The sequence below is a fragment of the Ursus arctos genome, unplaced genomic scaffold (assembly GCF_023065955.2).
Source record: "Ursus arctos isolate Adak ecotype North America unplaced genomic scaffold, UrsArc2.0 scaffold_14, whole genome shotgun sequence".
Taxonomy (NCBI): domain Eukaryota; kingdom Metazoa; phylum Chordata; class Mammalia; order Carnivora; family Ursidae; genus Ursus; species Ursus arctos.
The window spans coordinates 26511013-26538534 of NW_026622808.1; the positions used below are offsets into that span (position 1 = coordinate 26511013).

The 27522-nt window shown below is 43.3% G+C and overlaps 2 protein-coding genes and 1 pseudogene across 2 annotated transcripts; 1 reads left to right on the top strand and 2 right to left on the bottom strand.

Moving 5' to 3' along the window:
* Positions 1-7211: 7211 nt before the first annotated feature.
* On the bottom strand, positions 7212-8150 carry LOC113256591 (olfactory receptor 10H3-like). The gene has a single exon (XM_026500379.3). The coding sequence runs from the start codon at positions 8139-8141 to the stop codon at positions 7212-7214; it is 930 nt and encodes a 309-aa protein (XP_026356164.3). The 5' UTR covers positions 8142-8150.
* Positions 8151-18640: 10490 nt separating this feature from the next.
* Positions 18641-24858, bottom strand: LOC113256592 (olfactory receptor 10H3-like; annotated as a pseudogene).
* Positions 24859-26583: 1725 nt separating this feature from the next.
* LOC113256594 (olfactory receptor 10H3-like) lies at positions 26584-27522 on the top strand. Its single transcript, XM_026500380.3, has one exon. The coding sequence runs from the start codon at positions 26593-26595 to the stop codon at positions 27520-27522; it is 930 nt and encodes a 309-aa protein (XP_026356165.2). The 5' UTR covers positions 26584-26592.

The following is a 27522-nucleotide window of genomic DNA, read 5'->3' on the forward strand; positions in this document are numbered from 1 at the left end:
TGACATATCTCCAAAGCAAGAGAAACAAAAGCAAAAATGAACTTGTGGGACTTCATCAAGATAAAAAGTTTCTGCACAGCCAAGGAAATAGTAAAAGAAAACTAAGAGGCAGCCCACGGAATGGAAGAAGATATTTGTAAATGGCACTACAGATAAAAGACTGGTATTCAAGATCTACAAAGAACTTCTCAAACTCAATACATGAGGAAGAAATAATCAAATAAAAAAATGGGCAGAAGATATGAACAGACATTTTTCCAATGAAAACATACAAATGACTAAGAAGTTGTGGTCCATATATACAACGGAATATTACTCAGCTATCAGAAAGAACAAGTTCTCAACATTTGCTGCAACATGGACGGCACTGGAGGAGATAATGCTAAGTGAAATAAGTCAAGCAGAGAAAGACAATTATCATATGATTTCTCTCATCTATGGAACATAAGAACTCGGAAGATCAGTAGGGGAAGAAAGGGATAAAGAAAGGAGGGGTAATCAGAAGGGAATGAAGCATGAGAGACTATGGACTATGAGAAACAAACTGAGGACTTCAGAGGGGGGGGTTGGGGAATGGGATAGGCTGGTGATGGGTAGCAAGGAGGGCACGTATTGCATGGTGCACTGGGTGTTATACGCAACTAATGAATCATCGAACTTTACATCAAAAACCAGGGATGTACTGTATGGTGACTAACATAATAAAATAAAAAAACATTAAAAAAATGGCTAACAGACACATGAAAAAATGTTCAAAATCATTAGCCATCAGGGAATTCAAGTCAAAGCCACACCGAGATACCACCCTACACTGGTCAGAATGGCAAAAATTGACAAGGCAAGAAGCAATAAATGTTGGAGAGGATGTGGAGAAAGGGGACCCCTCCTACATTGTTGGTGGGAATGCAAGTTAGTACAGCCACTTTGGAAAACAGTGTGGAGGTCCCTTAAAAAGTTAAAAATTGAGCTTCCCTATGATCCAGCGATTGCACTACTGGATATTTACCCCAAAGATACAGATGTAGTTAAGAGAAGGGCCATAAGCACCCCAATGTTCATAGCAGCATTGTCCACAATAGCTAAATTGTGGAAGGAGCCGAGATGCCCTTCAACAGATGACTGGATTAAGAAGATGTGGTCCATATATACAACGGAATATTACTCAGCCATCAGAAAGAACGATTACCCAACATTTGCAGCAACATGGACAGGACTGGAGGAGATTGTGCTAAGTGAAATTAGTCAAGCAGAGAAAGACAATTATCATATGGTTTCACTCATTTATGGAACATAAGAAATAGCAGGGAGATCGGTAGGAGAATGCAGGAAAAACTGAAGGAGGAGGGAAACAGAGGGGGAAATGAAACACAAGAGACTATGGACTCCTGGAAACAAACTGAGGGTTTTAGAGGGGAGGGGGTGGGGTTATGGGCTAGCTCAGTGAAGGGTGAAGGAGGGCACGTATTGTATGCAACACTGGGTGTTATATGCAAACAATGAATCATGGAACACTACATCAAAAACTAATGATGTACTGTATGGTCACTAACAAAAAAACAGTCATTTTACTTTCTGGAACTTTCTATTTGAAACACCCCTGCTTGGTCTTTCCAATTTGATAGAAAATGATCCTTTTGCAAGATGTACTCATGGGTTCTTCAGGATCAAAGTTACTTCAGTGTCACCTCACTGCTAACTTTGTACCTAGGGTAATTTTTTTACATTATATCAAATTGTAACTATTGAAACTTTATTTTACAAAGATTGGTAAACTTTAAATGTTCATGTTTCTCTAAAGGTAGTAATAAAAGCAGTTATTTAGTGAGTGAAAAAAAAATTCAATTAGCTGGGGCACCTGGGTGGCTCAGTTGGTTAAGCATCTACCTTCAGCTCAGATCATGATCCCAGGGTCCTGGGATCAAGCCCCAGGTCAGGCTCTCTGCTCTATGGGGAGCCACCTTCTCCCTCTACCTGCCGCTCCCCCTGCTTGCATGCGCATGCTCTCTCTCTCAAATAAATTAATAAATAAATAAAATCTCAAAATTCAATTAACCAAGGTACTGTACATCATTAGTTTTTGATATAATGTTCAATGTTTCACTAGTTCAGTGTAACACCCAGTGCTCGTCATATCCTGTGCCCTCTTTAATGCCCATCAACCAGTTACCCCATCCCCCCAATCACCTCCCTTTCTGCAACCCTCAGTTTGTTTCCTGGAGTCAAGAGTCTCATATGGTTTGTCTCCCTCTCTGATTTCTTCCCATTCAGGTTCCCCCCTACCCCTATGGTCCCCTAAACTATTCCTTATGTTCCACTTATGAGTGAAACCATATGATAATTGTCTAATCAACTTATTTCACTTAGCATAATACCCTCCAGGTCCATCTATGTCAATGTAAATGAGAGATATTCATCTTTTCTGATGGCTGAGTATTATTCCATTGTATATATGAACAACATCTTCTTTCTCCACTCATCCATTGAAGGACATCTCAGCTCCTTCCACAGTTTGGCTATTGTAGACAATGCTGCTATGAACATTGGGGTGCGTGGGACCCTTCTTTTCACTACATCTGTATCTTCAGGGTAAATACCCAGGAGTGCAATTGCTGGGTCATAGGGTAGCTCTATTTTCAACTTTTTGAGGAACCTCCACTCTGTTTTCCAGAGTGGCTGTACCAGCTTGCATTCCCATCAATAGTGTTAAGAGGGTTCCTGTTTCTCCACATTCTTGCCAACATTTGTTGTTTCTTGTCTTGTTAATTTTTGCCATTCTCACTGGTATGAGGTGGTATCTCATTGTGGTTTTGATTTGAATTTCCCTAATGGCAAGTGATGTGGAGCATTTTTTTCATGTGTCTGTTGGCCATTTGGATGTCTTCTTTGGAGAAGTGTGTGTTCATGTCTTCTGCCCATTTCTTGACTGGATTATTTGTTTTTTGGGTGTTGAGTTTGACAAGTTCTTTAGAGATCTTGGATACCAGACCTTTTTTTTTAATTTCCTTTTTAAAAATTATTAACATATACACTGTATTATTTGTTTCAGGGGTACAGGTCTGTGATTCATCAGTCTTACACAATACACAGCACTCAGCATAGCACATATGCTCCCCGATGTCCATCAACCAGCCACCCCATCCCTCCCACCCCCTCCACTCCAGCAACCCTCAGTTTGTTTCCTGAGATTAGGAGTCTCTTATGGTTTGTCTCCCTCTCTGGTTTCGTCTTGTTTCATTTTTTCCCTCTCTTCCCCTATGATCCTGTGCCTTGTTTCTTAAATTCCACATATCAGTGAGATCATATGATAATTGTCTTCCTCTGATTGACTTATTTCGCTTAGCATAATACCCTCTAGTTCTATCCATGTCATTGCAAATGATAAGATTTCAATTTTTGATGGCTGCATAATATTCTGTTCATATATATATATATATATATATATATATATATATATATATATATAAAACAGACAGCAAGCTCTCTGCACCATGTGAAAGCCTTGAAAAAGCCTTGAAATGCTCTCAGAGTGTCCAGAGCTGTGGTTTTGCCTTTTCTCCCTCCTGGCAAACTTAGTTACTTTCCATACATTCTATGGAGGGAAAAGACTCAGCAAATAGAAGAGACATATGTCTTTGCAGAAGTTGGGCTTCCACAGGCCCCAGGCCCCCAGGTCAGGGAGCACACCACATAAGAGGTACAGTTGGAGGCTCTGCTCTGAGAAGGCTTGGAGATGAGGAGTGGGATATGAGGACGGAAGCGTCTGTTCCATAACTAAAGTGCCTCCATAGTCTTCTCTCTTTATATCAGGAGGAATGTATCTGGCTCAAGTTTGGACCTGAATTTTGAAAATGCTTTGTTGTACACTTCAAGGCATGGACAAGTGGATGGAGGGTCACATGAAGGAACAGGTGTGTAGCACTTCCCCTTTGCCCTTTGTGATCATCCTCATTTACTATGGCCATCCTCGCAGGCTCCTCTGCCATCTCCAGTTCTGGTTTCTGTCCCCAAACCTGAGTGCAGGTAATTCCGTGTGCCAATGTAGAAAAACAATTACTGTTTAGATTGGTACTGGTGTTCATAGCCACTCCCCTCTTGTGGCTACATATTTTAAAGACCTTTGTTTGTATTTTTAAAATCAGTGCCAAAAAGGAAAGGCATAATTTGTAAACCAAATGACACATCTTATATCTTATTAGCTTAGTAGTTGGTGTTACTTAGTCTTTAGCTGCCAGACTACAATTATAGTATCAAGGAAAAAAAAGGTTACATGTGTCATGAGATTGCACATTAAAAAAAAATAGAAACAAGCAGTAAAAAGGTGAATTCAAAACATACTGTAACATTATTACATATGTTATATGATATATACTAATACATATATAACACACAGATATGTATACGCATCTATCCTGATAGTTCTCTTTCTCTGGGGAACTCGAATACAAAACACTCAAAAGAAAAAGAAGCCTTGGGAAAATGTCACCTTTCCATCTAAAGAGATGAGTCCAGATCTCCAGATCCCTGGTGGTCTTTCCTTTGTGTAAATATTTCCACCAGGTCAACCCCTGCAACTCAGTGTCTCTCTGCTGATGTGCGTGTTTATGTATCCTTATTGTAAGGCAGAGGCCTCATCACACAGGAGTTTTAGCATCTCTTCTGAGCTCACACAGTCCACACCGAGCACGGAGAAAGTTCCTGGTGTCCTCAGTTCCTACTCTGCTGTGTTCGTTGGGTGTAGACCACAGGCCCTGGGCTGGGTACCCTATAGCTTCATGGTCACGTGTGTCCTCACAAGGCTCCAAGGGCCTTGCTGCCAACGAACAAATCCTGCAGCTGGGTTATCAGGACTCCTTCACCTTTGCTGATGGACTTCCAAGGATACTCAACCTTTCTCATGAGTGATATAAATGCCTTAAGTTTTCTCTGTAGAGAAGAATGGCCTAAGGATCTAGCCTGAAACTCATTTTGTCATGAAACAAATCACATAGAATGTCAGGATGCCATTTCATGAGTCAGTTTTCTAGGGCCACTGTAACAAGCACATAAACCTGGTGACTTAAAACCATACACGTTTATCCTCCTCTATGCTGGAGGCCAGAAGCTGAAATCAGGGTCACCAGGTGTGAGTCAAGGTGTGAGCAGAGCTGTGTCCTTTGGGGGATCCAGGGGAGAATCTGTCTCTTTCTTTCCCAGCTTCCAGAGGCAGCAGGCATTCCTTGGCTTAAGGTTCCCGCCTCAGTTACTCCAATCTCTCGTTCCAGTGTCACATCCCCTACTTCTCCGTGTGTCTGACCCCTCCTGCCCCTTTAGAAGGACACTTGCAATTATAGCAAGCCCATCTGGATGATCCAGGGCAATCCCTCTGTCTCAGATCCTTAACTGCATCTTATTTGCTCTGGGTAAGGGAACATAGTCATAGGCTCTGGATAAGGCCATCTTAGGTGGCATTAGTCATTAGCACCAATAATTGTAAAATAATGAAATGGAACCCCGGAGTCTCACTGTCAGTGTTGATGTGACAAAGTGTCTCAGTAGCTGCTCTGGAGTCAGTGTTTCTCTCTGGCTGTGTGAAAGGGGAGTGTGTGCCTGGGGCTGCACCTGCCCTCCAGCCCTGAAGGGTGTCTATTCCTTCTAGTGACAGCCTTCCTCTCCTGGTCACAACCACACTTCTCTCTGCAGGTGCTGAGGGAGGTGCATTCCTGATCACCAAGTGCACTTACATGCAGACTGTAATGGATTCCTGCTTCACCACTTAAGGGCAGTGTGGCTGGAGATGAAGCATCTCCCAGAATATCATTTTCTGCATTTCCAAAATATGACTAGTAATAGATGTGGGTCATAACTAAATATGCAGAAATAATGATTTATTTTGAGACTAGAAGAGTGAGTGCACAGGAAACACTTCCTACAACATTTGGCAAGCAGCAGGCACTCATATGTGACAGCCATTCTTAGGTTTATTTTTACAAAACACTTGCTGCCTGCCACTCAAATATCTGGACACAGCTTTGAGTAAAAATTTACACGAACGGAAGGCCCCCTTGCTAGATGCTCAGACACATGGTTTCCCGGACCCCAACATGGAGTCAGGTAGACCTTCATGTGACTCCTTCATTCAGGTGTTGTATAACCTCCACCTACATTTCTCATCTGCATTCAGGGTATGACCTCTCTGTGCCATTTTGACATAGTACTGTGCCCTCCAACATATCTCCTCATAGAGATTCAAGGAAAACACAGGAAGAAAAAATTGATGTTTTACTGAAAGTAATGTGGGGAAATAGGGATAAGGATTGAGAGACTATGGACTCTGAGAAACAAACTGAGGGCTTCAGAGGGGAGGGGGTGGGGGAATGGGATAGGCTGGTGATGGGTATTAAGGAGGGCACGTAGTGCATGGTGTTATACGCAACTGATGAATCATGAAACTTTACATCAAAAACCAGGGATGTACTGTATGGTGACTAATATAATATAATAAAAAATTATTATAAAAAAAAGGATTTCCATGAGATATCAGAAAGCAACACCCTTTTAACATTCTGTATGTTCTTCCTGAAGAACTGAACCTTCTCCCCCCCACCTCTCTGTCTCTGTCTCTCTCTCTTTTTCCACTTTGCCTTTGGATATCAGTCACTCAACTCACATCCACATTCAAACATCCTTAGGATCTATCCCCTTCACAGACGGTGGGGAACTATAAGCAGTCAACTATCTCCTTGGAGACAGTTTATGTTCTTTTGTGCATTTGTTATAATTAAAAGACAATACTTATACAACACTGGACAGTGTGCCTGATAAGAAAATCCCCAATGCTGGTGGTCTTTATTAGTATGCTTATTTTCGTTAATCTTTATGGTGGAGGAGGGAAGGTCCTCCTGTGCTTCTTCATTCAAGAAGAACCATTGGTATCAGTGCCCAGACACGTCCATGTGATGCCCCCCACCAGCCCATAGGCAGATAACACGTTCCTAGACAGACGTAATGTGTTGGAGTTCATGAGGTCAAGAACAAGAGATGATGATTGCTAGAGCTTATGCAAAATTGGGGAAAAACAAACACATAGCATGCATCCAACACCTATGGGTGCATCCAGCAATACCTATTCAGTATTTTTGTATACTGAATACCTACAGAAGTCCTATGGAATGAGTCCTTATTATTCCCAGCCCTTCTTTCGTATTTCCTCACCACCGTATTTCCTCCAGCCATCAGGAGTTTAGGGGACTGAATTTTCTCTGGAAGCTTTTCTTTATGGCATTCTTGAGCTCCTTATTCCTGAGGCTGAAAATGATCGGGCTGAGAAAGGGAGTGAAGACTATATAGGTGGTGGCCATCAGAGTGTTACTGTCCGTAGAATGGGGGCCCTTAGGCTTGAGGTAGATAGTAGAGGCAAAACCATAGTGTACAATGACCACAGTGAGGTGGGACACACATGTGGAGAAGGTCTTGTGTCTGCCCTCAGCTGAGGGGATCCTCAATATGGCAGCCACGATGAAGACATAGGAGAGGATGATGAGGAATAAACATCCCATCAGAGCTGTGACACACACCAGGACCACACCCAAGGTGACAGAAGATGTCCCCATCCCACAGGACAACTTTAGGAGGGAAAGTACATGGCAGGCAAAGTGGTATATCACGTTAGACTCACAGAAGGTGAGGTGAAAAACTATCAGGGTCACCATCATCCCCATGACTGAGCCACCAGCCCAGGTCCAGGACACCAGACGGGCACAGGTGCGGGTGCTCATGAGTACACTGTAGTGAAGGGGGTGGCAGATGGCCACATAGCGATCGTAGCCCATGATCATGAGCAGGAAGGAGTGGGTGAAGCCGAATGTGAAGGAGAAGAACATCTGGCTGGCACAGGCCACAAAGGTGATCGTGTGGTGGTTTGAGAGCATGTCAACCAGCATGCGAGGGGTGAGGGTAACAGTGAACAGAATTTCGGAGATGGACAAGGCACACAGGAAGAGGTACATGGGTGTGTGTAGGCTGTGCTCACTCCAGACAGTGGCCATGATGATCAGGTTCCCCAGCAGCGTGAACAGGTACATGAGCAGGAACAGCAGGAAGAAGGCAGGCAGGAGATGTGGCGGGAAGGTGGAGAAGCCCACGAGGATGAATTCAGACACCATGCTGTAGTTCTGACCAGCCGCGGATGCTGCATCTGGTGAGACCAGAAAGGATATGAAGGTACATGGTTTATCCCATGAAGGACAAGCATGGTTCAGCATCAGAAAACCCTAATGAATCGTTGGCCACTGCATCAATAACTAATGATGTACTATATGTTGGCTAACTGAACACACACACAAAAAAGAAAACCTATCATGTGGTTAGTCACATGAATAAACTAAGAAGGAAATGCCATATAACTGTACCAATGGACAGCAATACTGGATTACTAAATTTCAGTTCCTATTCATGATTTAAAAATTGATATATAATTGATATATAACGTATTATTTTAGATATACAGCATAATGATTAACATATGCACATATCATAACGATTTTTTAAAAAGTTTTTCTCAACCTGACACCGAGATTTTCCTAGCTAATCAGGAATATATACTGCAAAACTGGCAAATAGTACATGAACTGAGAAACCACCAGTGCATTATTTTAGAATCAGGAAAAAGCCAAGGTTACTCACTGTCTCTGCTGGTCATTAGCTGGAAACTGAAAGTCTGGAACAGTACTTGAAGAAAGATATAAAAAGGAGTATCAGGATTGGAAAGGAGGAGATGTGAGAATCTACCTAGAAAGGTAAAAGGATGAAGGCAGCATATATTAGAGCAAAGAAAGAGCACAAGCTGTGGAGAACTAGATAAACTTTCCAAACTCACAGCATTTCCCATAGAATTATACCGATAATAATCATACAAAATGTAGAATATAAGGGAAACATAAGATAACATTACCATTAGTGACACAAACTGTAACAAGACAGCTCTCAAACATTTTGACCTCAGGATTTATTTTCTTTTAAGATTTTATTTATTTATTTGAGAGAAAGCAAGAAAGACAGCATGAGTGGTGGAAGGACAGAGGAGCAGAGGGAGAAGCAGACTCCTCATTGGGCAGGGAGCCTGATGTGGGGCTTGATCCCAGGACCCTGGGATCATGACCTGAGCCAAAGGAAGACACTTAATCAACTAAGTCACCCAGGTGCCCCTGGTCTGTGGATTTCTTTATGCTAATAAACTATTGAGTCCCCTAGAGGGCTTTTGTTTGAGGGAGTTATAACTCATCATTCTTACCATATTAATAACTAAAACTGAGATTCTTTGAAAATATTTACTTATTAGCTCATTAAAAGAACAAAAATCAACCTTTGATTCAACCTAAAGGAACATCAATATCATGTTAATATACATAATGTTTTAGGAAAGCAACTGCATTTTAAAAAACTCATTTAGTGAGAAGTGTGGCTTTGTTTTACATTTAGGCAAATTTATCCAATGTTGGCAGGATGGAAGACAAGATGATGCTTGTATCTGCTTCTTCATTCAGCTTGTGGCAATATGTGGTTTTAGTTGAAGCATATGACAAAAATACATCCTCTCCTTCATTGGAAAAGTGAGGACCTGATGGCCCCCAGAAAGGGCCTCGGGGACCCCAGGGTCCTCATATCATACTTTGAAAGCTTCTGGTTTAGAATATCTGGGAATTAACCTAGCACATGCAATATTTCCAAGGACAGAAATTTTAACCATGGATAGATATGTAGAAGATGGTCTGGATACATGGAAAACATGGAAATCAATGTGCTCTCTTGGATGGGATGAGCTAATAGAGCAGTTATGTCAGTTCTTCCACAGATTATACTCAGCGTAACTGCATTTAAAATTTAAGAAGTTAAATTTAAGTACTATCTTAAACCTCCTTCTGAAAAATAATGTCAGTGAAAAGCTATACTGGTCTTCTAAAAATGGAGTATACATGGGGCACCTGGGTGGCTCAGTCGGTTGAGCATCAGACTCTTGATTTCAGCTCAGGTCATGATGCCAGGGTGCTGGGATCAAGCCCCAGTCCAGCTCCCTGCTCAGCAATCAGTGGGGAGTCTGCTTGCCTCTGTCTCCCTCTACACATCCCCCCAACTCCAACTCTCTCTCTCTCTCTCAACTAGGTAAATGAATCTAAGAGAAAATTTAAAATATAAAATAAATAAAAGTGGAGTACACAAGATAGATAGATATGCCTCCTGGTATTGAGACTCACATTAGACTCAGAATCATTTTAAAAATTGTGAATCTGGAACAGATACGTATCATATGTATAATACACAGATCACACTAGTTGGATACCTCAGAAATATCCCTGCTTGATTCAAAACCCAATAGGTGATAAAGGTGGGAGCCCAAAATCAAGTGGGAAAAAATGGGTTGCTTAAACTAGTTTGTGGTGGGAAAACCGGTGATTTTATGAAGCCATGCAAATCTGAATTCCTGCCCAACATTGCAGGCAAAAGTGGAATCCAGATGGATTTCACCCATAGAAGGAAATATGAAGTCAGCAAGAGAAGCTGCAGGAGAATAACTTTGTGATCTAAGAGTGAAGAAGGAGTTATTAAACAGACCTCAAAAGCACAAATGTTAAGGTGATTTTAGAAAGGCAAGAAATGTCTCTATGCATGTTTTATATACAAAGGAGCATTTGAATTTTATAAGCATATCTTCTGTAAGTTGTTGATGCCATTCTCAGTAGATAAATGTTAACTGCTTGGAAAAAGAAACAGACATGAAAGCTTCCCCAAGGAATTTGTTCAACAAAGGATATCCAGGATCCATGAACGGGCAGGTGGAAATTGGGAAAAGAGCCTTTGCATTGTTGAAAATTGACCAGGAAACGCTATCTAGAATAAATAAGAAGCCAGTGACATTCAGAAGGAGAAACCTCAATGCAGAAACGAGCCAAGGATATGAGCAGAGAACTCACAGAAGGAGTAACACAGAGACACGAAAGGATGGTTTTAAGACAAGGAAGGGGGAGCAAAATGAGCATGGACTTTCACTGTGCACCTATTCATTTCCCCAGATTAGAAAGTACCCAATGCCAATCGAAATATGGGAAGAAAGCAATCCTCATGGCCTGCTGGCAAGAACGGAGACTGGAGAAGCACAGATTTCACCTGCTCTGTGCACCAGGACATGTGCTCCTGAGCACCTATATTGATCGCTCACACCTGTCTGAGGGGAGCATGTCAAGGATGTTTAGGTAGCACTGCTTGGAGTGGGGAAATGGACAAGCCTGCTTGGGAACCATAATTGGGAGGAGGGCAGGTCACATGGGCTGGATGCAACTCCTGGGTCCCCAGGTAGGAGTTCAATGCACACACAGCAGTGTAAAGGAACCTGTTAAATGATCTTGAGTGAATGAAGCAAAAGCAGATGAATGCTCTAGCATAATTCCATTTGGGCACACTAAAATTAGAGCACCTGAAACTATTCTGGATGATCCTATAATGGTGTGTACAAGTAACTATGCATTTGCCAAACCCAAGAATGTACAACACAGACAGTGAATCCTAATGTCCTGTGGGCTGAGTTAATAATAGTAATATAACCATATTGGTTCACCAACTGGAACAAATGGGACACAAGAATACCAGATTGTACAAGGTTTAGCAACAACCTGGCATCAACACACTGAATGCCAGTATCATCCCCTCCCTTCCCATGAGCTGGAACAACAATAAGATCCTCCAGGCATGTACAAACATTTCTGGTGGGGGGGGGGGCATTCCAGAATCATCCCCAAACAAGAATGCAGACCTAGAAGCTGCAAAGGGCACTAGGTTGGGTGAAGAACCCAAGTCCCAGAATGGGCAACCAGAGAGGACTCCCGGCAGCTGCCCAAGGCTAAGAGTCTGTCTTATGATCCTTCTCCCAGACCCTGTCCCATCTTGAGTCTGGGCCTTGCTCCCCACAACTGTCTGAGTATTGCCACCTACCCTGTCCCTCCTGGTACCCCTCAGCCTGGGCTGCCTCTTCCAGGAAGCAGCCTGCAGGGGAAGGCAGAAGAAGCTCTCCTGCCTGGGGCTGTCAGCAGCACACAGGGGCAGGTATGGGGCCAGACATCGGGGCTCCTGGAACAAATGCTGTGTGCTTTATCCCTGCTGCAGCTTCCCAGCAGGCTGCTCCCCAGGGTCTCCCCAGGACACCAACCTGCAAGGTTGCCCTCAGGGTCTGGAGAGGCCAGGAGGATCATCAGAGGGCCTCCGGGGACCTGCAGCCTCTACTCCTTCCTCTAATAACCCAACACAACTAAGCCTCCCTGCTGTCTCTCCCTGCCCAGAGAGTCCCAGCCCCTGCTGAAGACTAGGAACTCCCAGTCCTGGGGGCGACAGGACCAGATTAGATGCCCTCAACCCCTTGGGGTCAGGCTAGGGTCAGAGGGAAGGCAGGAGCCGGAGGAGCCCAGAGTGGGAATCCAGGGCTCTGACTAAGGTCAAGACAGTTGGAAGGCTTCCCAGTATAAGGGTAATTTAGAGTTGGGTCTTGGAGAGTCACTTCTCTTTGTCAGTAGAAGTTATCAGTGTCTTCTCGCCAAACTTGATAGCCCCACTTCTTCTTGTGGTCAAGTTCTTCCCTATCCTTGTTTCCTGGTGGTCCAGGCCAAAGAGTCCACATTAACATCTGCCTGTCTATGATATAACTAAACTAATATTTGGTCTCTTGTGTGTTTTTGTTTACTGATCATCTGATGAGAGTCTTTGTATGCTCATGAGTTGGCTGGTGACCTTGGGTTTAATGTTACATCTTTTTTTTTTATAATAATATTTTGTTATTATATTATGTTAGTCACCATACAGTACATCCCTAGTTTTTCTGCCTCCAGCTCCAAGATCTGGCCTCATTGTTGAGTAATAGTTTAAATCCACAGAAGGCCCCCTTTCTGGATCCTCAGGCATAATGCTTTCCCAAACCCCAGCATGGGAGTCAGACAAACCTAAATTTCCATGGGACCCCTTCACTCCTGTGTTGTGTGACCTCCACCAACATTTCTCATCTGCATAATAAGGATACCTATACCCTTGACCTCCCTTTGCCATCTTGAGATGTCATTGTATCTACAACACATCCCCCAGAGAGATTCAAGGAAAACACAGGAGTGAGAATTGGTGTTTTTCTGAAAATAATGTGGGTAAAGGGAAAAGGATTTCCATAAGATGTCAGATAGCTACACCTGTTTACCATCCTTTATGTTCTGACCCAAGCATGAACCCTCTCCCCCTTCTAGCCCTCATTTCTCTCTGTTTGCATCCTTCTACTTCTGGTCCCTTTGTCTCTCATTCTCCCTTCCCTTTCTCTTCTAAGGTGAAAATTGCCCTGTTACCAGCCTTCTCCTCTTCATTCCTTTTCCAGATTTTGCCCCATACCCAATTTTATGCAACTTTCTGTTCGAATCAATTGAAAGGACTCCCATCCCACTAGTTCATTCTCTCTTTTTATCTCTCTCTCTCTCTCACTCTCCCTCTCTCTCTTTTTCCCCTTCACCTTCTAAACTCTTAAGATAGAAAACCTCCCTAAGTGTGTATTCTTTCCAAAGCAGGGAACAATTATAAATAGTAAGCCATCTTCCAGGAGACTAATAGTTTATTTTCTTTTGTGCATTTGTTATAATTTAAGACAGTAGTATATACTTGGAATGTAAATGGACTAAATGCCCCCAATCAAAAGACACAGGGTATCAGACTGGATAAAAAAAGCAAGACCCATTGATATGCTGTCTGCAAGAGACTCATTTTAGACCACTTCCAGACTGAAAGTGAGTGTGTGGAAAACCATTTGTTATGCTAATGGACATCAAAGGAAGCTGGGGTGGCAATCCTTTCATTAGACAAATTAGATTTTAAATCAACGAATGTAATAAGAGATGAGGAAGGACCACTATATCATAATTAAAGGGTCTATCCAACAAGAAGATCTAACAACTATAATATTTTTGCCCCTCGCATGGGAGCAGCCAATCACATAAGCCAATTAATAACAAAATCAAAGAAACACACAGACAATAATACAATAATAGTGGGGGGGAGTCTGCAATGGACAGATCATCCAAACAGAAGATCAACAAGGAAATAAAGGCTTTGAATGACACACTGGACCAGATGAACTTCACAGAATATATTCAGAATATTCAGAACCATACTAAAGCAACAGAATACACATTCTTCTCTAGTGCACATGGAACATTCTCCAGAATAGATTACATACCGGGTCACAAATCAGGTTTCAACCAGTACCAAAACACTGGGATCATTCCTGCATATTTGTGGACCATAATACTTTGAAACTGGAACTCAATCACCAGAGGAAATTTGGAAAGAACTCAAATACATGGAGGTTAAAGAGCATCCTACTAAAGAATGAATGGGTTAACCAGGAAATTAAAGAAGAATTAAAAAAAAAAGAAAACACAACTGTTCAAAAATTGTGGGATGCAGTAAAGGCAGTCCTAAGTATATAGCAATACAAGCCTTTTCAAGAAACAAGAAAGTTCTCAAATACACAAGCTAACCATACACCTAAGGGAGCTGGAGAAAGAACAGCAAATAAAGCCTAAACCAGACAGGAGAAGAAAATTAATAAAGATTAGAACAGAAAACAATGAAATAGAAACCAAAAGAACAGTAGAACAGATCAAGGAAACTAGGAGCTGGTTCTTTGAAAGAATTAATAAGATTTTAAACCCCTGGCCAGACTTATCAAAAAGAAAAGAGAAAGGATCCAAATTAATAAAATCATGAATGAAAGAGGAGAGATCATAATCAACACTGAAGAAATACAAACAATTATAAGAATATATTATGAGCAACTATATGCCAACAAATTAGGTAATCTGGAAGAAATGGATGCATTCCTAGAGATGTATAAACTACCAAAACCAAACCAGGAAGAAATAGAAAACTTGAAGAGACCCCTAACCAGCAAGGAAACTGAAGTAGTAATCAAAAATCTCCCAAAAAACAGAGCCCAGATCCTTCCCAGGGAAATGCTACCAAAAATTTAAAGAAGAAATAATACCTATTCTCCTGAAACAATTTCAAAAATCAAAATGTAAGGAAAATTTCCAAACTCTTTCTATGAGGCCGAACATTACCTTGATCCCAAAACCACCAAAAATAAAGACCCCACCAAAAACAAGAATTATAGACCAATATCCCTGATGAACATGGATGCAAAAATTCTCACCAAAATACTAGCCAATAGGATCCAATAGTACTTTAAAAGGATTATTCACCACAACTAAGTCGGATTTATCCCTGGGCTGCAAGTTTGGTTCAACATCTGCAAATCAATCAATGTGATACACTACAAAAATAAAAGAAAGGACAAGAACCATATGATCCTCTCAATTGATGCAGAAAAAGCATTTGACAAAGTAACGTCCTTTTTTTTTGTATTTTTTAAAAGATTTTATTTATTCATTTGACAGAGATAGAGATAGCCAGCGAGAGAGGGAACACAAGCAGGGGGAGTGGGAGAGGAAGAAGCAGGCTTCCAGCAGAGGAGCCTGATGTGGGGCTCGAACCCAGAATGCCGGGATCACGCCCTGAGTCGAAGGCAGACACTTAACGACTGAGCCACCCAGGCGCCCCTGTAGTGTCCTTTCTTGATTAAAACTCTTCAGAGTGTAGGGATAGAGGGAACATACCTCAATATCATAAAAGCCATCTACGAAAAGTCCAAAGCAAATACCATTCTCATTGGTGAAAAACTGAAAACTTTTCCCCTAAGATCAGGAACACAGCGGAGATGTCCACTATCATTGCTGCTGTTCAACATAGTACTAGAAGTCCTAGCCTCAGCAATCAGACAACAAAAAGAAAAAGCATCTGAATTGGCAGAGAAGAAGACAGACTCCATCTCTGAATTGGCAGAGAAGAAGACAGAAGATGACATGATGCTGTATGTGGAAAACCTAAAAGACTCCACCCCAAAATTGCTAGAACTCATACAGGAATCCAGCAAAGTGGCAGGATACAAAATCAATGCACAGAAATCAGTTGCATTCCTATACACTAACAATGAGATAGAAAAAAGAGAAATTAAGGAATCGATCCCATTTACGCTTGCACCCAAAACCATAACATACCCAGGAATAAACCTAACTAAAGGGGTAAAGCTCCTGTACTCAGAAGACCATAGAACGGCCATGAAAGAAATTGAGAAAGACACAAAGAAATGGAAAAACATTCCATGCTCATGGATTGGAAGAACAAATATTGTTAAAATGCCTATGCTACTTAAAGCAATCTACACATTCAATGTAATCCCTATCAAAACACCATCAACTTTTTTCACAGAGCTGGAACAAATAATCCTAAAATTTGTATGGAACCAGAAAAGACCCAGAATAGCCAAAGGAATGTTGGAAAAAAAAAAAAAAAAGCAAAGCTGGTGGCATCACAATGCCTGACTTCAAGCTCTATTACAAAGCTGCGATCATCAAGACAGCATGGTATTGGCACAAAAACAGACACATAGATCAATGGAACAGAATAGAGAACCAAGAAATGGACCCTCAGCTCTATGATCAACTAATCTTTGACAAAGCAGGAAAGAATATCCAATGAAACAAGAACAGTCTCTTCAACAAATGGTACTGGGAAAATTGGAGAGCCACATGCAGAAGAATGAAACTGGACCATTTCCTTACACCATACACAAAAATAGACTCAAAATGGGGAAAGACTGAAATGAGAGACAGGAATCCATCAAAATCTTAGAGGAGAACAAGGCAGCAACCTCTTTGACCTTGGCCACAGCAACTTCTTGCTAGACACATATCCAAAGGCAAAGGAAACAAAGGCAAAAATGAACTATTAGGACTTAATCAAGATAAAAAGCTTTTGCACAGCAAAGGAAACAGTCAACAAAACCAAAAGACAAACAACAGAATGGGAGAAGATATTTGCATATGACATATCAGATAAAGGGCTAGTACCCAAAATCTATAAAGAAATTATCAAACTCAGCACCCAAAAAACAAATAATCTGGTCAGGAAATGGGCAGAAGACATGCACAGACATTTCTGCAAAGAAGACATACAAATGGCCAACAGACACATGAAAAAATGCTCAACATCACTCAGTGTCAGGGAAATACAAATCAAAAGCACAATGAGATACCACCTCACATGAGTCAGAATGGCTAAAATTAACAAGTCAGGAAATGACAGATGTTGGTGAAGATGTGGAGAAAGGGTAACCCTCTTACACTCTTGGTGGGAATGCAAGCTGTTGCAGCCACTCTGGAAAACAGTACGGAGGTTCCTCAAAAAGTTGAAAATAGTGCTACACTACAACCCAGCAATTGAACTACTGGATATTTAACCCAAAGATAAAAACAGTGATCTAAAGGGGCAACTGCACCCCAATGTTTATAGCAGCAATGTCCACAACAGCCAAACTATGGAAAGCATCCATTGACAGATGAATGGATAAAGAAGAGGTGGTATATATATACAATGGAATATTATGCAGCCACCAAAAGAAAAGAAATTTTATCATTTGCAATGATGTGATGGAACTAGAGGGTATTATGCTAAGTGAAATAAGTCAATCAGAGAAAGACGATTATCTTATGATCTCACTGATAGAATTCCACTGAATGTGGAATTTAAGAAACAAAACAGAGGAGCAATCATGGGGTAGGAGAGGAAAAAATAAAACAAGATGAAACCAGAGAGGGAGACAAATGGTAAGAGACTCTTAATCATAGGAAACAGACAGGGTTGCTGGAGGGGCAGGGGTGAGGGGATGGGATAACTGGGTGAAGCACAATAAGGAGGGCAGATGTTGTAATGAGCCCTGGGTATTATATAAGAGTGATGAATCACAGGTCTGTACCTCTGAAATCAATAATACACTATTTGTTAATTAATTAAATTTAAATACAAGAAATATTAAAAAAATAAAATAAAAGTGTCTATGGCAAAACATAAAACAAGCAAACAAAAAACACCACAATACTATAAAACACTGGATACAATGCTTCGTAAGAAAAGGGTCAACAAGGGATGCCTGGGTGGCTCAGTCGGTTAAGCGTCTGCCTTTAGTTCCGGTCATGATCCCAGGGGCCTGGGACTGAGTCCTGCACTGGGCTCCTTGCTCAGCAGGGAGCCTGCTTCTCCCTCGGCCTGCTGCTCCCTCTCCTTGTGCGCGCGCTCTCTCTCTCACTGACAATAAATAAATAAAATCTTAAAAAAAAAAAAAAAAAGAAAAGGGTCAACATTTTGGGCATTTATTATTATGCTCATTTTTGCTTATCCTTATGGTGGAGGAGGGGCAAGTCTTCTGTTGCTTGTCCATTCAAGAAGAAACCAGTGCATCAGTGCCCAGACACAGCTACATGATGCTGCCCTCCCAGCCCTTAGGTAGATAACATGTCCTCTGATGGAGCTAATGGGATGGACTTCATCACACGGGGTGAGGGACAAGAGATTGTGATCACTAGATCCCATGCAAGGGGGGTAAACAAACTGGAGAAAAACAAATACTGAGCATGTATCCTTACCCTATGGATGTGTGTATTTTCATATACATGAAACCCTACAACAGTCCTATACAGACAGATATTATTCCCAGCTCTTCTGTCGTACTTCCTTACTGCCAAATTGACCATCAGAAGTCAAAGGGATTGAATTTTCTCTGGAAGATTTCCATTATGGCATTCTTGAACTCCTTATTCCTGAGCCTGAAAATGATTGGGCTGAGCAAGGGAGTGAACACTGTATAGGTGGTGGCCATCTGTTACTGTCCATAGAATGGGGGCCTTTGGATTTGAGGTAGATAATGGAGGCAAAACTGTAGTGCACAATGACCACAGTGAGGTGGGACACACATGTGGAGAAGGTCTTATGTCTGCCCTCAGCAGAGGGGATCCTCAATATGGCGGCCAGAGTGAAGACATAGGAGAGGACGATGAGGAATAAACAGCCCATCAGAGCTGTGACACACACCAGGACCACACCCAAGGAGAGAGGAATTCTCATTCCCACAGGCCAACTTTGGGAGAGAAAACACATGGCAGAGAAAATGGTGTATCATGTTGGATCCACAGAAGGTGAGGTGAAAAACTATCAGGGTCACTATCATCCCCATGACTGAGCCACCAGCCCAGGTCCAGGACACCAGACTGGCACAGGTGCGGGTGCTTATGAGCACGTTGTAGCGCAGGGGGTAGCAGAGGGCCACATGGCAGTCATTGCCCATGATCATGAACAGAAAGGTGTGCTATATATCCTCACAGCACTTTGCCTTCATTTATTCATTAATGTAGTCAAGAAATATTGTTCAAGGCTTATTTTGTATTGAAATTTTCTAGGTGCTTGAATCCAGCAATGACCAAGACCTAGGGCTCTGCTCTGTCCTTTGCATGGTCCACCAATAGAAGCTGTCATGTAACCAAAGATGACAGCACAGAGTGGTCAGAGGAGTGTTGAGGACAGCCCAGGGCTCTGCAGAAGCTAAGTGTGGGTCACAGATCCAGCCTGGGATTTAGAGACTTTGAAATGGTGATGTCCACAGGGAGACCTGAAGGGTGAGTGGGTATGACTCAGGTGAGGCAGGGAGGTGGAAGAGGGGTTTCCAGACAGAGGGTCCAGCAAGCACAAAGGCCCAGGGTGACAGAAGCATAGTGCATTTGGGACAATGGTATGTTCAGTGCATCAGGGAGAGTTGGAAGTGGCTAGTGTGATTCTGGAATTGAAGGCAGAGAGGTGAGTAGGGCAAGAGCATGCAAGACCATGGTGTCCACTTGAAGAGTTTGTTCTAAGAGCAATGGGGACCCTTGAATGTTTTCTAAATACATAGAGGAAATAGCTGTATTCGATTATGTGAACATATTCATGGATGTTTCCAGGTGGGGCTTCCTATGAGGGTGTTCTTATGACATCTAGTACATGTCCTTTAGTGGGTTAATACTTATGTGTTGGGTTGGGTCTATAGTTAGGTGTGTAAATACCGACTCATAGGGAATACCTATGTGCAGCTTGAATACATACTGTCAAACAGTTTTCCAAAGTGATTTACCAAGAGGAACATTTTAAGCACAAGCAGCATGGTCAGATTCCTAGTTGTAGAGACCCCTCTGGCTGGTGTGAGGGAAGCAGCCTGCTGAGGGCTGGTTGGGTGGACAGTCGCAGGAAGAGATGGGGAGAGGTGCTAAGTGACATAAGTCAAGCAGAGAAAGACAATTATCATGTGGTTTCACTCATATGTGGCCTATAGGGAAGAGCATGGAGGACCACAGGGGAAGGGAGGGAAAACTGAAGGTGGGGAGATCAGAGAGGGAGACCAAGCATGAGAGACTGTGGACTCCAGGAAACAAACTGAGAGTTGCAGAGGGGAGGGGATAGGGGGATGGGCTAGCCGGGCGATGGGTATTAAGAAGGGAACGTGTTGTGATGAGCACTGGGTGTTATACGCAACTAATTAATCATTGAACACTGCATCAAAAACTAATGATGGCTATGGTGGCTAAATAAACATATCAAAAAATTTAAAAAAAATAAGATGGGGAGAGGCACATGAGGGCATCCTGGATGGGGTGCAGTGGGAAACTAATGTTGATTTCAGACAGAGAATGGACAGTGATGCTGATTGGACTGAGGGAGACAGGAAGTGAACTGTTTCTACTTCTAACACTCAAGACACCTAATGTGTGAGTTCTTTCCACACCAACGACCAACTCCACAACTACACAGACACTACCTTGGTGTCCTATAATTCTGTTCAATTCTGACACTTACTACCTGGGGATGCCAGTCACAAGTATTCACAGCCCAGGGTACCTGCAGTTCTGTCTGACGTGGCTACAAAGGTGGGGGTTTCCACATTCCCCCATTTCCGTTTGGATACTTTGCTAGAATGACTTACAGAAATCAGGAAAATTCAACACCTACTCTTCCCAGTTTGTTATGAAACAACAACTCAGATACAACCAAACAAAAGAGATGCATCCTGCAAGGTATGGAGGGAGGAGGGAGGAACTTCCATGCCCTATCTGGACATGCCACCCTCCTAGCATCACCATGTGTTCACCAGCTGGGGAGGTTTCTGAATTCCATTGTTCAGGGAATTCTTATGGAGGTTTGGTTACACAGACATGATTGATTAAATCCTTCATCCTTATTGAGTATGAATCTGTAGCCCCTCTCCCCTCCCTGGAGGTTCCAAGTCTCTAATCACCCTTGGTTGTTCTGGTGAGCAGCCCCCTTCCTAAAACTATCCAGGAGTCCCCAGCCACCACTCATCACCAAGCCACTATATCACTCCTGAGACAGGGGCCTAGCGGCTGTGTCTCAGGAACTGGATGAAGACCAAATGTGTTATTAGAGCCCAAGGATGCACATACTAAGGTGAATTTTCAGGTTTGGATACCATGACAACAGAGATAGGGTAAATCGACCAAGACGAGAAATGGGCCTATTCAGTTTGGCCAGAAGACACTAAACACTTCCACTGACCAAGAAAAACCATTCTCCAAGACCTAGCTCTAAATTACCCTTATTCTGGGAAGCCTTCCAGCTGCCTTGACCCCAGGGCAAAGCCGTGGATTCCCACTCTGGGCTGCTCCAGCTCCTGCCTTCCCTCCAACCTGCCCTGAACCCACAGTCTTGAGGGCATCTAATCCAGTCCTATCTCCCCCAAGACTGGGAGCTCCTAGTCCTCAGCTGGAGCTGGGGCTCCCTGGGCAGAGAGAGACAGCAAAGAGTCTTGGTTGTGTTGAAGTGTTAGAGGAAGGAGGAGAGGCTGCAGGTCCCCAGAGGCCCTCTGATGATCCTCCTGGCCTCTCCAGACCCTGAGGGCAGCCTTGCAGGTTGGTGTCCTGGGGAGACCCTGGGGAGCAGCCTGCTGGGAAGCTGCAGCAGGGATAAAGCACACAGCATTTGTTCCAGGAGCCCCGACGTCTGGCCCCATACCTGCCTCTGTGTGCTGCTGACAGCCTCAGGCAGGAGAGCTTCTTCTGCCCTCCCTTGCTGGCTACTTTCTAAAAGAGGCAACCCAGGCTGAAGGGGACCAGGAGGGACAGGGTAGGTGGCAATACTTGGACAGTTGTGGGGAGGAAGTCCCAGACTGGAAATGGGGACAGAGTCTGGAACAAGGGTCAGAAGGCAGGTTCGTACTACTGGGAAGCTGCTGGGGGTCTTCTCAGGATGCCCATTCTGGGTCTTGGGTACGTCACCCAGCCTAGTGTCCTTTGCAGTTTCTAGGTCAGTGGTTCTCAGCCCAGGGTGATTCTGCCCCACATGGGACATGTGCAAATGTCTGGAGACAGTTTTGGTTGTCACGACTCAGGAAGGGGGGGATGTACTGGCATCTGATTGTGAGGCCAGGGAGGCTGTTGAACATATAAAATGCACAGGGCAGCCATCATCTCAGGGAAAGACATGGCCCCAAGTGCCAGGAGTAATGAGGATCAGAAACCTTGCTCCAGGTGTGTAACTTGTCTGTGCTGTTGTGTCCTGACTTGGGTGACAGTGGTCTTTGCTGTCCTGAAGAGTAACTTTGTGGGGGAGGCAGAGGGTTGAGCTGGATGCGTTCCTGTGATAGGTGACATGGACTCCACACCTGTGTGTGAGTCACCCTCTGTAAAACCAGAGTAGACAGAATTCTCTCCTGCACCTGTCAGAGGAGACTAGGGAGCCCAGCCCAGAAAACTGCTGCCCCTCCATCCAGCAGGAGGTGGGAAGGCAGCCTATAACAATGAGACAGGGACTCAGTGAGAGGGTGGAGGTTGCATCAGCCACTCGTGGAACTGGGTTGTCAGGTTACCAGAGGTACTAGGGGTGCCCCTGGGGTCAGACACCATGAGTTTACAATGGGGCCTGTTGGTGCCATGTGGTACAGACTGAAGACAGAAAACAGCTTGGAGGACAGAAAAGATGTCGAATTCAGTGATCACTACCCATATTAGGTGAACATGGGGTCCTTTCTGTGAATGCTCATGGACCTTCTCCAGACAGTTCTCTGCTTACTCCCATTTTTCGTTCAGGGAAAGGAACTCAGAACTGGAACTTTCTTTCTCAAAAACACACAGCAATAGGGAACAATAGCTGGGACTTGAAGCCTGGCTCTGATGACTGCATCGGGTGTCTGTTTCAGACAATGCTCTCTGGAAGCCTGAATGGAGTGGGAGCAGAGGAGGAGCCTGAGGCAGTGAGCAGTGCAGGGGAGGGAGGTGGAGCCACACAGATGGAGAGGTGCAGAGCCCAGGGGCAGCTATTTTGTAGGTGGAGGGGATGCTGAGTGAAGGGGGATGAGGCACAGAAGGGGGCTGACACCCGTGTCTGGGTTTCTGTGTGGGACAGCTCCATGGCCACAAGACAACTTCCAGGTCATCAGCACAGCCTTCGTCACTCCAGGAAAGTCCCTCCCTGTCCTGCCGCTTCTGTGTCCTCTAGGCTCCAGGTTGACCCCTATTGTGGAGGACCCTTGGGAACAAGGCCCCAGGGAGACCACGGGGTGCAATGATGGCTGGGCCCTGTCCCAAGCCTTGGATTTCAGGAGCTCTGGGCAGCAAATGAGGCTCATATCATTCATAAAAATAGTTTTGTTTTATTTTATGGCAGATGACAGGTGCAGTTTGAGTCAGTGATATTTCTGGTTCCCTGCTTTTGATAATCATTGATTTTCACAACATCCTTCTCTTATTTTGTTCATGTTCCCTTTCTGCCACCCTGTTTCCCTCCAGTTTCAACAACCACTCTAACACACTGAAGGTATGCCCTTTGGTTTGTGTATGCTCTTATACATAGGTATGTTTCTCTGTGCATATCTACATTGTAAATTTTCTTTTTCCTTTTTTAATTTCATAGAAAATTGGTCACTTTTAGATTTTAAAGAATATAAAATTTTACAGTAAAATGTAAAAATTTTAAATTTATAAAAATTTTTACTGTAAATTATATAGTAAATTTCTTAGTTTACAGAAAAAGCCATACCTCCTCTTTCCTGCATACCCTTTTCCTCTTTTTTACCTCTTGTGTTAGTGTGGGTCATTTGTTCCAGTTAGTGAACCAATATGGATACATTATTATTAACTCAGTCCACAGGTTACATTAGGGTTCACTGTCTATGTTGCACATTCTGTGGGTTTGACAAATGTATAGTGACATGTATATACTGTTACAGCATCATCCAGAATAGTTTCAGTTGCTCTGTATTTCATGTGCCCAAATGGAATTATGTAGAGCATTCATCTGGTTTTTGCTTTATTCACTCTATTGTTTTGCGGGATAATTTAGGTTGTTGCATGTGCATCCAACTGCTGCCTGGGGCTCCAGTGTCTGCATCCAGCCCATGTGACCTGCCCTCTTCCCACTCAGGGACAAGCAGCTTTTCCCATTCCTCCCTACAAGCAATGCGACAAAGCATCCCCTGACATGCTCCCCTATAGATTCCTGTGAACAATGGAGATAGATGCTCAGGAGCACAGGTGCTGGTGCACAGAGCACAGGAACTCTGAATTTGCACCCTCTAGTTCCCACAGGCAGTGCATGAATATTGCTTTCTCCCCATATCCTGATCAGCACTGCACACTTTTTAATTTGGATAATTGAATAGGTAGTCACTGAATTTCCACTGCATTTCCCTTCCTTTCTCTCACTCCGTCCCTTCCTCTTTTTTTTTTCTTTTTGGCATGTTTTCCTTTGCCTGTGCTACACCCTCTGTGAGTTCTCTGCTCACACCTTTGCTCATTTCTGTATTGATCTTTCTACTTCTTGTAGATGGAACTGATTTGTCCTTTATTCTACCTCCTATTCCCTGGTCAGTTGTGGACAATGAAAATGATCTTTCCCCACCTTTCCGTCCACTCTTAACTGGATCCAGGACATCTCGTGTTGAACAAACACTCTTCATGTTGATGTTTTCATTCTTTCAAAATCACCTAATGTTTGTGTTTCCAGAGTTTCTTTAAGAAGTCCTTCTCCACTCTTAGATCAACAAAATTCTTCTCCTACACCTTCTCCTATTACTCCTCGGTGTCCTATTTTATATTTATGTCCCGAATCCTGGAATCCACCATTGTGTGTTGTCTTGGGCAGAAATTCAGATTGACTTTGCTCATAGAAGGACCAGTTTTCATACCACAAAAATCCTAAACAGTCCACTGTTTCCCTTTGATTTGTGTTCCCACCTCTATCACATCTTCAGCTGTGAATCATGTGGGGAGATTTTCTGAGGTATCCAATCAATTTGATCTGTGTCTGTGTCTGTTCCAGGTTCACATTTAAAAATGCCTATGATGTGTATGATGTCTCTGATGAGTTTCCATACCTGACAGAGCATTTCCTTCCGATTGACTCCCATTTTTAGAAGATTGGTATAGGTTTGCACTGACCTTATTTTTCAGAAGGAATTTGTGGGAACTTTTAGGAAATGTGCAGTTGATTCACTGGAAATGTAAATACGGTTGCACTGATGTCATAATTTGAGGAAGACGTGTCAAAGACCCCAGCGGAGAGTGTAGACTGTTCTCCATGTGTTCAAATCCCCTTCTACCTTTTATTAATGATAAAAATTTCTGAATTTAGAGGTATTGCATGTGTTTGATTGATTCCTAGATATTTTATAACAGAGGCTTCCAAAGTGTGATATGAGGACCCTGGGGTCCCAGAGACCCTTTTTGGGAGACCATCAGGTCCTCACTTTTCCAATGAAGGTGAGGATGTATTTTCATCCTATCTCAACGAAACCACATATTGCCAAGGCTGAATGAAGAAGTAGATACAAGCCTCATCTTGTTTCCCATCCAGCCAGCATGGGACAAATGTGCTAAAATGTTAAAACAAAAACAAACAAACAAACAAACAAACAAATCCAAACCCAAAAAACAAAACAAAACAAAAAAAACCACTCTTGTCACTAAATGTTAACTTTGTAAAAAGTAGTTACTTTCCTAAATATATGTTACTTACAAAGACATTGAATAGGTTGACTCTTCTTTTGAATGTATCCATAACTGAATATTGTCAGAGAATCTCAGTGTTCCTCTCTAAGACGGGAAACATGGGGAGTGATAATGCATCCAAACAAAAGCCCACTAGAGGCTCAAATTTTCTTGAGTGTAAGGAATCAGCAGACCAAAAGCTGGAGAATTGTTTCTTTACACTTTGTGTCACTCTTGGGAATGGCATCTTACTTTTTACTTCAAATTCATATTTTGAATGATTACTACTTGTGTAATTCTATGAGAAATGCTGGTTTTTGGAAGCAGATCTTGTCTTCTGCAACTCTGTGCTCTCTTTTGCTGTAGTATGTTCTGTCTTCATTCTTTTAGTTTTTCTGTTGGAGGAACAGGTCTCTTCCTTACATACCTCTCCTCTCTTACATACCTTCTTTCTTTTCTTTCCTTAGAGCACCCCTCGGGGCTTTCAGTTCCATGCTAAGGAACAGCAGAAACAGTGAGTATCCTTGTCATTTTCCCAATCCTAACACACTGCATTTAAAGTTCCTCCATTCCATATATTTTCTAGGGTATATTATGATTCATGATCTTTATTCTGGTCCCCCTCATTCCCTCTGTAATCTGAGCAGATGCAGCATCCGCGGCTGGTCAGAATTATAGCATGGTGTCTGAATTCATCCTTGTGGGCTTCTCCACCTTCCCACAGCATCTCCTGCCTGCCTTCTTCCTGCTGTACCTGCTGATGTACCTGTTCACCCTGCTGGGAAACCTGATCATCATGGCCACTGTGTGGAGTGAGCGTGGCCTGCACACACCCATGTACCTCTTCCTGTGCGCCCTGTCCACCTCCGAGATTCTGTTCACTGTTGCCGTCACCCCTCGCATGCTGGTTGACATGCTCTCCAGCCACCGCACCATCACCTTTGTGGCCTGTGCCAGCCAGATGTTCTTCTCCTTCACATTCGGCTTCACCCACTCCTTCCTGCTCATGATCATGGGCTATGACCGCTACGTGGCCATCTGCCACCCCCTGCGCTACAACGTGCTCATGAGCACCCGCACCTGTGCCCGTCTGGTGTCCTGGACCTGGGCTGGTGGCTCAGTCATGGGGATGATGGTGACCCTGATAGTTTTTCACCTCACCTTCTGTGGGTCTAACGTGATACATCATTTTCTCTGCCATGTGTTTTCCCTCCTAAAGCTGGCCTGTGGGAATGAGAATTCCTCTGTCACCTTGGGTGTGATCCTGGTGTGTGTCACAGCTCTGATGGGATGTTTATTCCTCATCGTCCTCTCCTATGTCTTCATTGTGGCTGCCATATTGAGGATCCCCTCTGCTGAGGGCAGACACAAGACCTTCTCTACATGTGTGTCCCACCTCACTGTGGTCATTGTGCACTACAGTTTTGCCTCCATTATCTACCTCAAGCCCAAGGGCCCCCATTCTATGGACAGTAACACTCTGATGGCCACCACCTATACAGTCTTCACTCCCTTTCTCAGCCCGATCATTTTCAGCCTCAGGAATAAGGAGCTCAAGAATGGTATAAAGAAAAGCTTCCAGAGAAAATTCAGTCCCCTAAGCTCCTGA